Source organism: Gracilinanus agilis, chromosome 1 (assembly GCF_016433145.1).
Source record: "Gracilinanus agilis isolate LMUSP501 chromosome 1, AgileGrace, whole genome shotgun sequence".
Lineage (NCBI taxonomy): Eukaryota > Metazoa > Chordata > Mammalia > Didelphimorphia > Didelphidae > Gracilinanus > Gracilinanus agilis.
Genome location: NC_058130.1, coordinates 111,372,360 through 111,389,870, shown reverse-complemented (window position 1 = coordinate 111,389,870; position 17,511 = coordinate 111,372,360). Strand labels below are relative to the sequence as shown.

General features: G+C 33.0%; 1 protein-coding gene across 1 annotated transcript in view; it reads left to right on the top strand.

Moving 5' to 3' along the window:
* The window catches only part of CNTLN (centlein), a 427,627-nt gene that overhangs the window by 343,792 nt on the left and 66,324 nt on the right, over positions 1–17,511 (top strand). The window contains exons 20-24 of the mRNA XM_044677223.1: positions 4,097–4,243; positions 12,093–12,190; positions 12,600–12,726; positions 13,723–13,860; positions 14,419–14,604. Coding sequence (XP_044533158.1) covers positions 4,097–4,243; positions 12,093–12,190; positions 12,600–12,726; positions 13,723–13,860; positions 14,419–14,604 — 696 coding nt within the window. The remainder of the gene's footprint in view (positions 1–4,096; positions 4,244–12,092; positions 12,191–12,599; positions 12,727–13,722; positions 13,861–14,418; positions 14,605–17,511) is intronic.

Here is a 17,511-nt window from a genome sequence, read left to right as displayed (position 1 = left end):
TTTCTCTCAAACTAATAAAACTTGTATAATAGAACTAATACCTCCTAGTTTTTTCCCCATGTCTCACCACATGGGTTAGGCTACTTTTTCCCTAAACGGCAACAATTCTGTTCTTGGGAATTGATTGGCCCAGGTGTGTGGCAAGGATCCAGCTGCACTTCTTTAAATACAGCTTCCTGGTAGTCTCTAGCCATGTTGATGTGACTTCCTAGTCAGCCAAAAGCATAAAAAGGCTAGCCTTGTGAAGTTTATCTTTTATTTATTTTTTTCCCACTTCCATAAATGCTCTTGAATGCTCTGGCTTGGTGAGGTCTCGTGTAAACTTTTCTCCATATACATTTTCCCTTCCACTCCTCTGCAAGAAATAGATTGAAGGGGTCAGCTAAGTAGCCAATAATTTAGTATTGATTCCAAGATGGAATGTAAGGGTTTAATAAAAAAAGAAATACATTGAATAAAAATTGTTATTGTATAATGAGTGTGTATACACATGCATATGTCTATCTACATTTAGCAATGATGGGCAGTCTCAGAGGTTATGTCATCTGGTCCAAGATACACAAATTGGTAAGTAACAGAGCTAGTATTTGATCTCAGGAAGCTCAACCCTTTCCAGGGCTCTAACCATTCAACTCTGAAGCCTGCCAGCTTGATGGGCATATGAACACCCAGACATAGACGTCCGTAATTTAAGATAATTGACAGAAAAGTAAGTGGATCAGTTGCATATTGACAATGAGAAAAACTCGATGGATAATTCATGGGATGCCTTTACTCCTCTGGTAAAGAAAACAAATAACAAAGTCCCTTTGTGAATGGGAAGTGTAAGACATAGAGTCTCCTACTCTGCCCCATGATGGTCATATAATATTGAACATATTATGCAACCTCTCTGTAATTAATTTCCTCATCTATAAAATGGGTATAATAATCTCTCCTATCTATCCCAGAGAGTACGAGAATCAAATGACAAACAATACATGGAATTATTTTATAAACTCTAACATGCAATTCACATTTTTGAAAAAAGAATTTCCATAGGAAAAAATTTTCTAATATTTGGTCAAGTCAGTATACTGATCAAGGGCTAGATATTTCTGGACATAGAGTCAGAGGACCTGGGTTCAAAATCTGCCTATGCTACTTATTACTTCTGTAACCTTTGATATCAGTTTATTCCTCTCATCCTCACAGGTTTTAAACACACACACACACACACACTCTCTCTCTCTCTCTCTCTCTCTCTCTCTCTCTCTCTCTCTCTTTCTCTCTCTCTCTCTCTCTCTCTCTCTTTCTCTCTCTCTCTCTCTCTCCTGGCATTGTATGTGTGCTTGTGATCGTGTGTGTGTGTGTGTGTGTGTGTGTGTGTGTGTGTGTGTGTGTGTGTGTGTGTAAAATATATAGTCATGAAATGGAGAATGAAGATGCCTCCACAGTGAATTCTAAAACTGAAAGAGAGCTTTCTTAATGATGATGGTAGATTAAAATTGCCAAAAATAGTTGAAATGTAAGCTCTTTGAGGGTAGGGACAGAGTTGCTTGATAAGTGCTTGCTGATACAATATATAGTCTTTCCTCCTGTTGCTAAATACTATGTGGGTCTAATCAGTTTCTAATGCATTTTCAGTTTAGGTTAGCCATACGGGTTAAAGAAAATTATTTAAATTAGTTCATCTTTACCATTATACCAGTGGCATTTCCATAGAGACCTTAAGAAATTGAAAAGGAACAATAAAAGAGCCAAAACTGGGGCCATGAATGAGTGAAACCATTTTTTGGTCTCTGCTCAACTGAAATTTTCCCCCAAAGCAGTAATTGATTACTCCATGCTTCACAAGTGGGACAATTTCCATTTAAGTGTTCACTTTAGATGAAAATACAACCAATTGCTTCCATACTAGTACTTTCAAAAATTATGTGTTCTATGTAACCTTTCTTTTGGCATTTCTAATAAAAAATGCTAGTTTAAGGAATTTAGCTTCATTTAGTGAAATGAATTATTCTAGCTTCACTTAAGCCATATCTTCTGATTACCCATTATATATATATATATATGCATATACATATAGTCATCATTTTCAATTTTTTCTCTCATAGAGCAATTCTCTTTTTTAAACTTGTGAAAGCATAGTTTCAGTTTTCAAGTCTTTCTGGACTCACCCACTAGAGATAAAACTATATTGGTGAAGGACACTTTTTTGCTTTACAGTGCCAGAGTATCTTTTAGCAAGGAATCAATGAGCAAGAAATCCTCTGGCTTGTGTACCCTAGGAGAGAAGGCACCAGAGGCAGTTCTTAGATAAAAAAGCATGTCATCAGAATGTTGTGGCTCTGTAATGTTGTTTCAGCCTGTATCCACCTGGAATTGCAGCCTTGAGAAATGTATCTGACAGAGTTGAAATCTCTAGCAGGTGAGCTTACAAGCAGAGCTTTCAGTGGGGGTTGAGCAATTACCCCAGTGAATGCTATTTAGGAAGAAGCAGAGAAGTAATTTAAATAAAAATTAAATTGTTAATAAAATTTGGCATTCATTTAATTAATTAATGGAAAGTTTTAAAATTCAAATAGATTATGGTACCATTCATAGTAATATCTTGATTAACAATTGAAGAATAGAGAAATTATTGAAAACTTTGTGTAACAGTTATTAAAAATCTTTGGATTTTTGGATATAGAACTCTTAAAAATTCTTGGAAACATACTTTTTAAACTGGTAAATGTAAATATTGCCCAAAAAGTTCACTTTTACAATGGATACATTTCAAGCCAAAAGAGCCAGTCCATTTCACAAATGTTTATTATATATACAAATTCATAATAAATATATGGACATGCTAGTATAAAAGTAACTATCAATACAAATTATATTAGTTTTATTTAAATGTTAACGTATTTTAAATGTGCCATTTTATAGGAATATCTTTTCCCATTTTTAATTGGGATTCCTCACAAAGGAAAATTTGTTTCCTCTGAGAGATTTCAGTACCATTTTGTCTAATTGTTCCTTCTGTTAAACTACCATATTATAAGCTTCTTTGGAATAATAAAATAGTGGTGCAGTTATGTTCTCAAGGAGCCCTACGTTGTTATGCCATTAAACTTTGGTGGCATTCTGCTGACTACAGACCAGTGAAAGATAACAACTGACATAAAGACTAATTCTGTTACCTTTTTTCATAAAAATATTTTAAGTATATTATTTAGCAAGTTCTAATGAAATGTTTATGACATTAAAATGTACATATAAGGATTTTCTACCTCACACTTTGCAAAAAGGCATTGTCAACTGTCAATCAAGTACAATAAAAACCAAGATAGTTTGTTTGCATGTTATTTACTTGAACTAAATCCCTAACAAGGCTCGTCTGCTAATTGGACTTAACATTTATGTTGCTAAATGAGAAGCATTTTGGCTGCTGTATAGGATGGTAAGAACTACCCAGTGGAATAAACAAATAACATCTGTTATCCTGTCCTGCTCCAGCTTGGCTTTTACCAGTTAAGTACATCAGCCCTAGAGTCAAGGTTATCAAATATGTGGGTCTCTGGCTAGCATATGTATATGTGGATGAAGGAATAGCACTATATCAGTAAAAATCAACTAACCAGAAAATATTTAATAGAGCTAGTACATTTTATTTTAACCTCTCCAAGTCCTACAAACTTAAAGTAAAAGACAATAAAGATTATAGGACTTGAATTATAATTGTCAATATTCAAAGTTTATTCGAATGCGCCACTTTTTAAAAAAATATTTATTGAGAATGCCCAATACTTTAGGCACTGTGCAAGACATATAAACATGTTTCCTGATATTTTAATATGTCTAAGACTACTCAGTGCCTCTCTTTGTATATGTATACAAATATGATTACAGAAATGTTTTGAAACAATTTTATTAACATATTTCTTTCCTGAAAAATAAAATAAATTTTTTATTTCACTTTTCATTTTAAAATTACATGATTTATCATGAAATTCAGTTGATAAAAACCAAACATGGGTTGTGATAAGTTTTGGACTATTTGTTTCTAAAATCTCCTTATAACACTCAACAGAATTACTTTTAAAAATATTTTTTTTCTTTTCTAAAATAGAAACTAAATTCAGAGTTGACTGAACTTCGCAAAGAGAAAGAAGAGGTACAGAAAAAATTGGAGGCTGCAAATGAAACCAAATCTGAAACAGAAATTTGTTCAAAAGATTTGCAGACAGAAATTAAACAACTGCAGTGTAAAGTCAAGGCAAGCCTACAGATGATTAAGAATTCCGACTGCATTTTTAGTAATTTTATAATTGTTATTTAATGAATGGTTTTTTAAAGGTATTTTTCTAGTCAACTCAGATCCAGGTAACCATGTTAATAATGGTAGTGAGGCAAGACATGCATAATACAAAAATGTTTTATTCTCTATTGGAATTTGGGATGAATGTTTGTGCATGGATTTTAATGATGTGTCAATCAATCAACAAACATTAATTAAGTGCTTACTATGTGCCAGGCTCAGTGTTATTGGGGATACAAAACAAAAATTTTAATAGCCCCTTATCAGAAAGAGCTTACATTCTAATAGGAGAGATAACATATATGTATATTGAAACATGCATCAGCTGAAGGCAGTTTGATATAATGGAGAGAGACCTTGGCTCACAGACAGAGAGAACTAGATTCAAGTCCCATCTCTGGCACACACTGGCTTTGTGCTCCTGGGTAAGTCATTTAACCTTTAAATGCTTTAGGCAGCTCCCTAAAGCTACAAGCCATGGAAAGGTACTGACCTGCACTGGTAGAAAATATTTCCTCGCCAGGGAGTTCCCTCTGCCAGTGAAATCACAGTTGCAGTCCCTGTGCATACAAAAGGAATACAAGCCAAGGTTTTCAAGTGTGCGGGTATCTGGCTAGCGTGTAAGGATGTGCATATGTCAAGGTGGTGTTCAGCCACTGACGATACCCTGATCTGGGAGACGGAAAGTCTGCCACCGTCCTCATCCTGTTCCATCATTCCATTCCAAATTACTCTTCTCCAATACTAGTGATTAAAGGGATTACTTGTGGGAGAAGTGCAAAGGTCACCTTACAAAAAAGAATTGTTTCTTGTCAGTACGGCAGATACCTTTTAGACCAAACATCCAACTTCCTTCCATCTCATCCCAACATACACATTCTTGGAGGTTTTGTTTATGTGTATGGAAAGATATACCCCCATATGAGGGTGAGATGGAAGGAATTTGAGTGTTTTACCTTAAAAGTTCTTCCTTTGTAAAAGACTTTTGTTGATCTACAAGTAAATAGTTTTTACCAAGTAACTAATCAGTTTAGATGAAAATCTTAACAATTTGAAAGCAAGATTTGTAAAATGAAAGACATTTAAGAATATATTGTAATAAAAAATAGGACCATGTTTGCTTTTATTTGGGAAATGATTGACATTCATTCCTGAATTTTATTTCCCTTAGAAGTTATTTTCTTTCATGGATGTTGCTAGCCAGAGGCCTACAAAGATGGTGGGAGTAGGAAAAAGCCAAGAGAAAGCTTCTGCTAGAGATTAGTTAGATTCTGCTAGAGAGTTAGGAATAGAGTATATGTTCAGGAGAAATGAAGTATCAAAATGACTGATAATATTTTGAGTTTAAAATATTGAGAATAATTCTCACAATAATATTTTAAAGTGAGAATTACTAGGAGGAGGTAAGTATGTTTCATGAAGACCCTTAATTCTATTATATTAGGGTAAGGAAGAAATTTCAAAAGAGGATAGTGTTTTTATACATAAATTTTTCCAGTTTCATGTTTCTTAAATCTTTTAAATTCCAAGTCAAATTTAAATGTTAATAATTTTAAGAATTAAGATATTATATAACTTTTTGGTGAAATGTAGAATAAAGTTTAGACACCTTAGATCAAATTACTGAGATAAACTTATCATATCTACCATAAATCAACAAAGATTTATTGAGCTCCTATTATGTGCCAAACACATAAGCCCCAAGAATATTATGAAAGGATAAAAATATCCCTGTTGTTTGGTAGCCCATACAACATGGGGATCACAACATGAAAACAACTATGTATAACTAAGCTTTAGACAGGATATATTGGATATAATCTAAGGAGGAAGGTATGAGCATAATAGGAGATTAGGAAAGGCTTCTTGGAAGAGGAATTTGTCTGGAACCCAAAAGAGATCAGCTATGCTAGGAGACAGATATGAGGAGGATTCCAAACAAAGGGAATGCCAGTGAAAGGAATGGAGTTGGGAGATAGAATATAAATTTAAATCCAGATTTTGTTAAATTTCATTATTATTCTCAAAATTATTTAGCTTATGGTTTCATGGTAATTTAAGATTATAGAAAAACTTAAATACTTTTCCAAATCAGTCCTTAGCAGTCATCTTGCATGGTAAATATTAAATTTATTGTTAACTTCTTTTATAAAAAGGAAAATTGCCAAAGCCCCATATTACAACAAAAAGTGGAAAGGCTTTCATCTAGTGGCTTTCATCTAGTTGCTTCCAATCTACTCACTAAAAAGTTTTAACTAAAAATATGTTAAATTTTACTTACTATATCATTTAACTGGATAAGTGAAGACTAAAAAAAAATCTGGACCTGGGTTTCATTGGTATAGGAAATTTTTGCTAATGAAGCTTTTAGCAATGCACCAATCATTGTGTACCTTTTAGTCATATCAATAGCAACTTTAGATCTTAGGTAACTTGCTTCAGATTACAGAGACCATCTGAGGTGGGGCAAGTACAGATTGTCTTGAGACCAAAAGACAAAACAAAATAAAACCCTTTTCTCCAGGTCCATTTTCTATACAAAATTCCTTAGTGATCATTGCAAAATAATTTAAGGTTGTCTGATTGGGATAGGGAAGTGGTGCTGAGTTATTAAAGGCTATATACCATTAGAGCATACTCTCTGGAAGGTTCTTCCTTCCAGAGAAAAGTAGGAAGACTTTATGGCAATAGATAATATCATCATCACCGACAGCCTGGGTTCTGGATTCTTGGCCATGGCAGTTAGTGAAACAAAAAATAAAAAATAGCTCTTACTGATGTATGGGCCCTTTCTGTTTCTAAAGTAGCTTTGGCCCAGAAGCCAAAAAAGGAACAGAGGCTATTAAGAATCACCCATTTTTAAAATTTTCCACAAAAATTAATTTAGCTGTGGATACTCTAAATAGTAGGCTCTTAGTCAATATCAGTGTCAATGTACTAACTGGAGCAATTGAATTATATCACTACTGAAATTCTTGCCATAAATAAAACCAAACTACATCAGGAAATTATACCTGGATGGAAGGATGGCTTATAGGTCTTCCTTGGAGAACCAAATAAAAAAGTTGGTGAAATTAGTTTCATGATGTGTCCAAAGACAAATCAGTAACTTTTTAAAATGAGACATTGATTGAATCATTTCTAATTACAGTGCTCATGATAACATAAACAAAATGACCACCATCAAGTTCATTACAGTTTTTACATTGCCATCCATTGCAGAGGATGATGATATGGAGAAATTTTTTGAATTTTATTTGATAAGTAACTCCAAATCCATCTGAAAGATTTATTAATTAACAATTACTTCAGTACCATAGTAGGTATAGGGGAAGATGAAACAAGAAACTCTTAGAGATCAAAGACCACACAGAAAATTCATGTCTATGTATAATGAAAGAAGAGAGTTGACATGTCCTAAATATGGTGAACTTTTTGTAATGATCTTTTGTAGACAGGAAAATGAGGAGTTACTGATAGAGCCAGGGTACAATGAAAACATCTTTACCCCATCAAATGAAACAATGACCACAGTTAGAAAGACCTACTTAGAGGGCAGCTGGGTAGCTCAGTGGAATGAGAGTCAGGCCTAGAGATGGGAGGTCCTAGGTTCAAACCCGGCCTCAGCCACTTCCCAGATTTTATATCTTCCTATGAAGGATGTGGGCATGCCCATTTTTCTTCATTGAAAAGATTAAGGACTTTGTTTGTTTCAGAAATTGGACATGATTTGGTTGACTCAGGCTGATATGGGTCAGGATTTATCTTTTGTGTTGGGCCTATTAAATGGAATCTCAATTAGAAAGTGTGCTTGTAAAGAGGACAGAGACCTTTTCTCCCCCCTTACTTTGTATCCCCAGCTCTTAGCACAATGTCTGGCATACAGTAAATACTTCTAAGTGCCTGTTGACTTCATTATATAACAATAAAGAAATGTTCATTACGCAGTTTGGCAACTGATTGGATTTGTGGGGTGAGGAAGAGTGGTGAGGGTAACTTAACAGTTTGTAGACCAAAGTGACTAGAAAGTTGACAAAAATTGCAAAGTTAGAAGAAGAGGTAGGTTTAGGTAAAAAATATTAATTTTGTTTTGGACAAGTTGAGTTTAAGATTTCCTGTGTGAAATACAGGTGGTGGTGTCTTGCAGGTGGTCAGAGATGCAGTTTTATAACTTAGGAGACATAAGGCTGAGTAAACAGATCTACTGGTCACCTCCGTAAAAATAAAAATAAAGTTGAATTCATTGAAAGAGACAGAGACAGAGACTGAGAGAGCATAAAATTGGTGAAAAGGCAGAGGATCCACAGAAAATTTTGTTTTAAGTCCATATTTACAATTATGTCCTTTGCCTTGGTGAAAGTGTACAATAGAAGGCCAGAAAGACTAAAAGGAAAGTATAATTCCTTTCCTGCTCCCCTGCTTCGAGAGATGCTTTACCTCAATTAAAAATGTAGTATCCGCTAATATTTCCAACATGGAATGGGAAAAAAGAATTAAAAATATGGTTCTTGTGAGCTAGATTTTTAGAGCACAGCTTTATTATTTGACTCATAGTCTGAAGGATTCTTAGAACGTGAATTTCAACTGTGTTTAAAAGTACATTTTTAGGGGCAGCTGGGTAGCTCAGTGGATTGAGAGCTAGACCTAGGAAGGTCCTGGGTTCAAATCTAGCCTCAGTCACTTCCCAGCTGTGTGACCCTGGGCAAGTCACTTGACCCCCATTGCCTACCCTTACCACTCTTCCACCTAGGAGCCAATACACAGTATTGACTCCAAGATGGAAGGTAAGGGTTTAAAATAAATAAATAAATGAAAGTACATTTTTACACTACTGCAAATTCCCATGTTAAGGTGACAGACAGGGTTACACTGCTTTCTATAGTCACCAATCCATTATTTCATTGGTGTAGATGCCCCTCACTTCAGAAAGAGAGCCTTCTATGTCTAAAAGGCTTATTATATTGCTACAGTCATAATTCCTGATGTGGTAGGCATTCTTCTGGGCATGAAACTCTGTACCTTGGTTCTCCAAACTGTGATGAGGCATTGAAGGGAATTTATGCATAAATGTAAAAATGATGATAATATCAGATTGAACTAGATGCTATACTTCTGCCAACTCTAGTCAATGAACCTATACTTATTATTCTCATTCAAATATATTTATTTATTTATTTGTTTGTTTCATTAAAATGCTCAGGTAACTTCCTCCCTCTTCCCCCTTCCCTGGTTAGATAAGGCATCATTTGACAACAAGATATATGTATATATAAAACTATGTCTTGCTCATTTCTATTTATCAGTTCTTTTCTCTAAAGGTGGACACATGCAAGTCATTCTTCAAAAATATTTCTGTTGCAGTATATAATATTCTATTTGTTCTGCTCATTTCACTTTTCATAATTTCATGTAGGTCTTTCCAATTTAAAAAAAATTACCTGCTCATTATTTCTTATGGGGCAGTAGTATTCTATCATAATCATATGCCACTACTTATTTAAACCATTCCCCAATTTATGGATATTCCTTCAGTTTCTAGTTCTTTGTCATCACAAAAAGGGCTGCTATAAATATTTTAGATATATAGGTTCTTTTACTTTTTCCTTCATCACCTTGGGAAACAAAGTGGTATTGCTGGGTCTAAAAGATTACACAGTTTTATAACTCTTTGGACATAAATCCATATTTTGCTCTCTAAAATGGTTGAATCACTTCATAGTTCCACCAACAATATATTAGTGCCCCCATTTTTTCCATATCTCCTCCAACATGTCATTTTGCCTCTTATTATTTTAGCCTATCTGATAAGTATGAGATGCATGTGTGTGCATGTAAGTATATATATATGTACATATATATACACAAAAAATTCTCTTAATTATTGATTATAGAAATGTTTTTATTTTTATAAGGTTTGACATATCAGAAAAATTTTTGTTGTGATTATTTAACTGTCTGAGTTCTCAAAGTCACTGTTTTTACTCTAAAATTTCCTTGTCACCATATATCAACAAGGCCCATATGGGAAACATGATGATTCTTTTAATTTATTTCCTTGAACATAACAAACATCAGCAAATGTTCACATATAAAAAGTATCGAGAAGAGATTTGTATTTGAAACCATAGATCACTGTGTAATTCAACAAATTTATTATTCTCATCATGATAACCATGAAATATCAAAAATAGCTTCTTTTTATTAGTTTACTAGGATAGAGAAATATGGAATACTTTGTAGGGATAAAACTAGTTTAAAGGGTTATTATAAAACTTTCTGTTGTTTCACTGAAATATTTATTTTTTAAAGAGCATTCCAAGTTAATGCCAACTTTAAAGAGCATTCCAAAGTGCCAAATTAATGAGGCATTACTGCGATCTTATTGAAATGTCTTTTAATTTAGGCTGTCTGCATATGTACAAATAAAATAAACTTATAGTAATTATTTTATATATGGTCATTTGACAGATCAGAACCATTATAGCAGTTAACAAGTTGAAGTTTTCATATTTCTTTATAGAATGTTACAACTTTAAAAAGTATTTACCATCTTAATCTCTTTAAAATCTCTTTAATCTCTTTAAAAAAATCATCTTCTAATTTGAAATCACCTTTCACTTGATTTTCTCTTAGCTCTTTACAACAGATTTCCCAGTGTTCTTGTTTTTACCTTTCATCATAGTAATTGAAAGTTTCATTAAGTTATGGAATAAAAATTATGAGTATTTTCACAATTGTTTTTTAATTAAAGATAATATATATTATTCACATAAAAGTACAAATGAAGAACATTTATTAAAATACAATCATTCCAAATAAAATACTTTATTAAAATGTAAACTCATATAAGAATATAAGTCCACTATATTAGGAATTATGTTATTTTTTGTACTTGCATCAGTACCATTTAACATATTGGCTGGCACAAAGGAAGTATGTAATAGATACTTTTTCATTGATTTTATATATTAGTCTCTGGTGACTATATTAGGATTATTTCCTTAAATAATTTTATGATAAGTGATAAAATAACTGATATATTCATCCCATTTTATAGATGGAAAAATTGATATACACAGAGGTTGAGAAATTATTGAAAATCATCACATTTAATCAGTATCTCAGCCAAAGTTAAGTCATGAGTTCTAACTCCTGATCCATTTCTTTGACTTTTTATGTTGTACAGCCATATTGAAAGTTTAAAATCTGTATGGCTTTTAAAAATAATGTTTTCTTGTGTACGTGAGTCATGCATGTGAGATTATCTTGCTTTCTGTTACTTCTCAGTCTTATTCATCTTTTTCACTAACAAGGCATAATGTTTCACATAAGAAGGAATATAGTCTCACAAAGTTATTAATTCTAGTGTCAAGTTCAAGTGAGTACACTGTACTAGGAGGCTACCAAACCCATTGTTTTGAATTATATGAATCACATAGAAATGCACTTTGATCTATCTCTTCACATTTGATTAAGTTGAGAACACTTTACCATTATTTTAATTGTATTAGTATTTTTAAAATAGCATTATTTCTATATTTCCATAATAGTTTGATATGAATAACATTTCGTTGTGTTATTTATTTAAATCAATTTATTTAATGTCAAAAGCATAATTTAAACTATATTGTTAAATATAACATAGCATATTTTAATTCATCTTCATTTCATGCATACTATTTCAAGAATGGTCATCTATTTTAAGTGCTGCTTTGGAGTTTTAAGTCATTGGTATCATTTACTTGAAATATCACCAACTGTTGAAGAATAAAGTCTGTATTTTATTTTATGTATATTTCTAACCTAGAATGCAACAAATGAAACGACTAAACAGTCTTCAAATATAAAGACTCTAAAATGTGAAGTTAAGGAAAAGGAAGAACAGATACAAGAAATGCAAGGAAAGTATGTTTTTGGGGTATCTATCCATTGTATTTGGTGCCACCCAGTGGTGCTTTAGTTGATATCATTATTAACCATTTCAAGTCTAGAAAATCATGCGGTGGATTATTCTTAATGAAATCTATTTTTTTTTCTGTTCTAAGATGAGTTGTTGAGACTATATAAGGAATATCACTTATTCAGAATTTAAGCTCAGGGATAAAAAACTCATTAGTTACAATTTTTAAATTGAGGAAAGAATTTTAAAAGTTTAAAGACCTAAATTAAACTTTATATATATAAAACAACATGCAATCTAGTATAACCAAATTAATCAGTAACATTTGAGCAGAATTTCTATATGATGAAAAAATATACTTTCTTTAAAAATATATCTTATTATTATGAGTGAGATATTTTACTTTCTTTTAAGGATTTGTCGAATGGAGAGGGATTTAGTCATGAAGAGACATTTGATAGAGCACTTTAAGCATCGGCAGAAAGTTAACTTGGAAAATAATGACAACTTTACTGATTTGTTAGAAAATCTTGAAAAAAAGGTACCATTTATCTTTTTGGTCTCAGAATTTTAAAAATTATCTTTATTGAAAAAATGATTTAACTTTATACTTCACATTACACTAATTATTTCAATAATCCTGGTAGGTTTACATAATCATTCATCTTATATAGAATTTAGCATATAACACATCATTTACTCTTTAAACTGACAGATACTCAGATTTAGAACTTTAAAATGTACATTGATCAGAACTCATCAGGTGTCTTACCATTAAAATTTGAAAATGATGAAAAAGTTGAGGGCGTTTTCCCTAAATTGATTCTATATTATGCAATTATCAAAAGATAACTATAGTCTCTTTCAGTACATCCTAAAAATAATCTATGAATATATAATTGAATTTATCTTTAATAGATTGTGATTCATACTCTTATTCAGTATTTTGTTACACTTAATGCTACAAGTTAACATTCTATTCTGTCAACTAAGAAAAACTGTGATTCCCTTAGAAAAAGAGCTGACCGAAAATTGATATGCTAGCCTGAACTATGGCAATTCTTAAGGGTTGTTGGCCCTGGAAAGAGTTACTCTTTCATCCTCCTTGCCAGAGCTAAGATGTCATTAAGTTATCAGTTCAAAAAGATGATGAAATAAAGTCTAAAAAAGACAGAACAAATTCATTTTCAGTTAAAAAAAATTTCCTATGGTTGTTTTTAGCATTCTTCATTAAATGTCTTAGAATCATGTTTCATTTTAAACAGTTCATTCACTATGAATGCCATCAGTACCAAATGAACTATGGCAGTTATTTCACACTTAATTTCATCCTTAATTATTCTTGATATATGTAAAAACTAAGAGGTTCCAGGAATCATGTTTGTTTATATACTAGAAAATTCCTAATTTTAAAAACAGACTGTTTGAATCTCTTTCTTGAGGAATGGAAATTTAAGTCATTCGTGCTTCATTTTGGTTCTGATACAAATTGTTTTACCAAATAATCACAGCACAACCTTTTGGGCTTTTACTTCAGGTGAAAACTTTGACTGAAGAATGTAGTGGTAAGAAGATAGCAAATGATGCACTCAAGCAAATGCTTAATGCAGCTACAAAAGAGAAATCACATTATGAAAAGATGTATTTAAAAGCTAAAGATGAGTTAGAGAAGAAGGTATGCTTATAGAACATTCCTGTTTGGGAGATATGATCTCCTTTAAACATTTTTTTGTCTTTCTGTATCTGAAGCAAATACTTACTAATGTCTACGATTTTTTTTTTGCATTCTTACATGTTCCAGCAAATAAGCATTGTTTTAGTTTATTTTGTTTTCTCCTAAAGCAAGTGCTATATAGACAAATACTTATTTGTCCTAATATGAAAACCTTAAATTATTTTGAGGAAAAATCAGGACATGGATATACAGATTCCATTAATTGCTTAGAAATTGAAAACATCTCATATAATTTTAATTAACTTAAGACTTTTTTTGGTTTGAAATAACTTCTACTCAGCAGCAAATGCATAACAATATATGACTAAGGGAAACAATGTAATTTAAAACGAGCAAAAAATGAACAAGCCAGAAGTTTTATCTTAAGGCAGAGAACAAGTGTTTCACCAAATACAGTTGCTTGCTATGTCATGTAATTTTTGCTAAACATATTTAACAAAATTTGTTAGATTATAATTGCTAGGAATTGTAATGAATATTTAATAACATTTTTTGCAGGAACACAAGCTTACTCACCTATTAAGTAAAATGAATGAGACAAAATCTGCAATGACAGAACTTGAAGCAACTGCTTCTCAGCAGCTCCATGGATTAGCTATGCAAAGTGAACGGGCTTTTGAAATTGTGCAGAGCAAACTAGCGCGAGCTACCAACCGAGAGGAAGAGTTCATTGCATTTGTGAAGGTTTGGGCTCCCCTTGCTTTTTGGTTGCTTAATCCATATAGTTATCTTCAGTGATGACCTGAGAGATAGAATAGGTAGCCAAATTTAAGGGTACTGGGAAGATTCTCCCTCTGGATTGCCTCCAAAGCTTGCCACTTACCTTCATGATGCTGGTGATTCTTCCATTCAAGATGCATTTATTCCTTTGGGTATAAAGCGTTGCCCTTCCTAATTACCCCCTTTTAAAAATGAAAACACCTCTGGAAAGGTAGTACAGAGAAATGTTTTCATTTATACTGTTGTGTGAATTAAATTTGTCAGATTGATTTCCTCTGTGATATTTTTTAAACCCTTACCTTCTAAGTCTTAGAGTCAATACTGGGTATTGGTTCCAAGGCAGAAGAGTGGTAAGGGCTAGGCAACGAGGATTAAGTGACTTCTCCAGGGTCACACAGCTAGGAAGTATCTGATTTCAGATTTGTACCTGGTACCTCCTGTCTCTAGGCATGACTCTCAATTCACTGAGCCACCCAGCTACCCCCGCCTCTATGACTTTTGAGAGCAGGAAACAAGGAATAGAAGTTGGGTCGTGGGAGAAGAGGGAAATATAATTTAGAATTGTGGGATATAACCAGGAAAGACCAAGACTGATGGCACTAGGTATCTTTCTAGAGATGTTGAGTGGTCTGAGAGCATTGTGTCCTAAAGGGTTGAGAAGATATAGAAAGAGAATTTTAGGATTGCCAGAGACAAATTGCCAACTGCACAACTTTACCTAGGACCACCTAAGCTCTAGGATTATTTGTGTTTTTCATTTCTCTCATAAATTCCAAAGAATTACTACTGTCTTCAGTATAAAATGTTTGAATATCCATTTAACTATAAAAGACTTAATTTCTATGTTAGAGGAGAGAAAATATTAATTACATAGTATATCTCTTGGGAAAAAATTAATTTGTTTCCAAATAAATTTCTGTTCCTTAGCATTTTTATATTAAAGAAATAGATTATTTAAAATGATACAACTAACTTGTATGTGACAAAAATTGATGTCTCCCTCCCATCTCTATACTCCTTTTAGATTGTATCTTCTTGTTCCTTGAAATGATCAAGAAATGTCTTTTGTTTCCACACCTATGTAAACCTTATTCTTAAATCTATATGCATATGTGGCAAGAACAACAACAAATAGAAGATCTAATCTGATAATTTTGTTACCACAATTATACATTTCTTTTACCTGGTAATATATGTTTTCTTCTATTTGGAATATGAAATGCTATAGGCTTTGTTTTTCATTTGTTCAAGATATCCTCATTTTATTTTATTTTTTAATTTTTAATCATTTATTAATATTCATTTTTAACATGGTTACATGATTCAAGCTCCTACTTTCCCCTTCACCCCTTGCACTCCCCCCACCCATGGCCAACGCACATTTCCACTGGTTTTAATATGTGTCCTTGTTCAAGACCTATTTCCAAATTGTTGTTAGTTGCATTGGTGTGGTAGTTTCTAGTCCACAACCCCAATCATGTGCTCCTCAGCCCATGCATTCAAGCATTTGTTTTTCTTATATGTTTCCTCTCCTGCAGTCCTTCCTCTGAATGTGGGCAGCATCTTTACCATAAATCCCTCATAGCTGTCTTGTGTCATTGTATTGCTGCTGGTACAGAGGTCCATTGCATTCAATTTTACCACAGTATATCAGTCTCTGTGTACAATGTTCTTCTGGCTCTGCTCCTTTCACTCTGCATCACTTCCTGGAGGTCTCTCCAGTTCACCTGGAACTCCTCTAGTTTATTATTCCTTTTAGCACAATAGTATTCCATCACCAGCATATACCACAGTTTGTTCAGCCATTCCCCAATTGAAGGACATCCCCTCCTTTTCCAATTTGTTGCCACCACAAAAAGCGCAGCTATGAATATTTTCGTACAAGTCTCTTTAACTATGATCTCTTTGGGGTACAAACCCAGCAATGGTATGGCTGCATCAAAGGGCAGGCATTCTTTTATAGCCCTTTGAGCATAGTTCCAAATTGCCAGCCAGAATGGTTGGATCAGTTCACAATCCCACCAGCAATGCATTAATGTCCCAATTTTGCCACATCCCCTCCAACATTCATTACTCTCCCCTTCTTTCATTTTAGCCAATCTGCTAGGTGTGAGGTGATACCTCAGAGTTGTTTTGATTTGCATTTCTCTAATTATTAGAGATTTAGAACACTTTCTGATGTGCTTATTGATACTTTTGATTTCTTTACCTGAGAATTGCCTATTCATGTCTCTTGCCCATTTTTCAATTGGGGAATGGCTTGATTTTTTATACAATTGTTTTAACTCTTTGTATATTTGAGTAATTAGACCCCTGTCAGAGATTTTTGTTATAAAGATTTCTTCCCAATTTGTTGTTTCCCTTCTGATTTTGACTACATTGTTTTTGTTTGTACAAAAGCTTTTTAGCTTGATATAATCAAAACCATTTAATTTACATTTTGTAATTTTCTCTAACTCTTGCTTGGTTTTAAAATCTTTCCTTTCCCAGAGATCTGACAGGTATACTATTTTGTGTTCACTTAACTTATTTATGGTTTCCCTCTTTATGTTCAGGTCATTCACCCATTCTGAATTTATCTTGGTGTAGGGTGTGAGATGTTGATCTAGACCTAATCTCTCCCATATTGTTTTCTAAATTTCCCAGCAGTTTTTGTCAAATAGTGGATTCATGTCCCAAAAGTTGGGCTCTTTGGGTTTATCATACACTGTCTTGCTGATGTCATTAACCCCAAGTCTATTCCACTGGTACTGCTAGGCCACCTTCCTTTATATTTTTTTTTCATTATTTCCCTTGATATTCTTGATCTTTTGTTATTCCAAATGAAATTTGTTATAGTTTTTCCTAATTCAGTAAAGAAGTTTTTTGGTA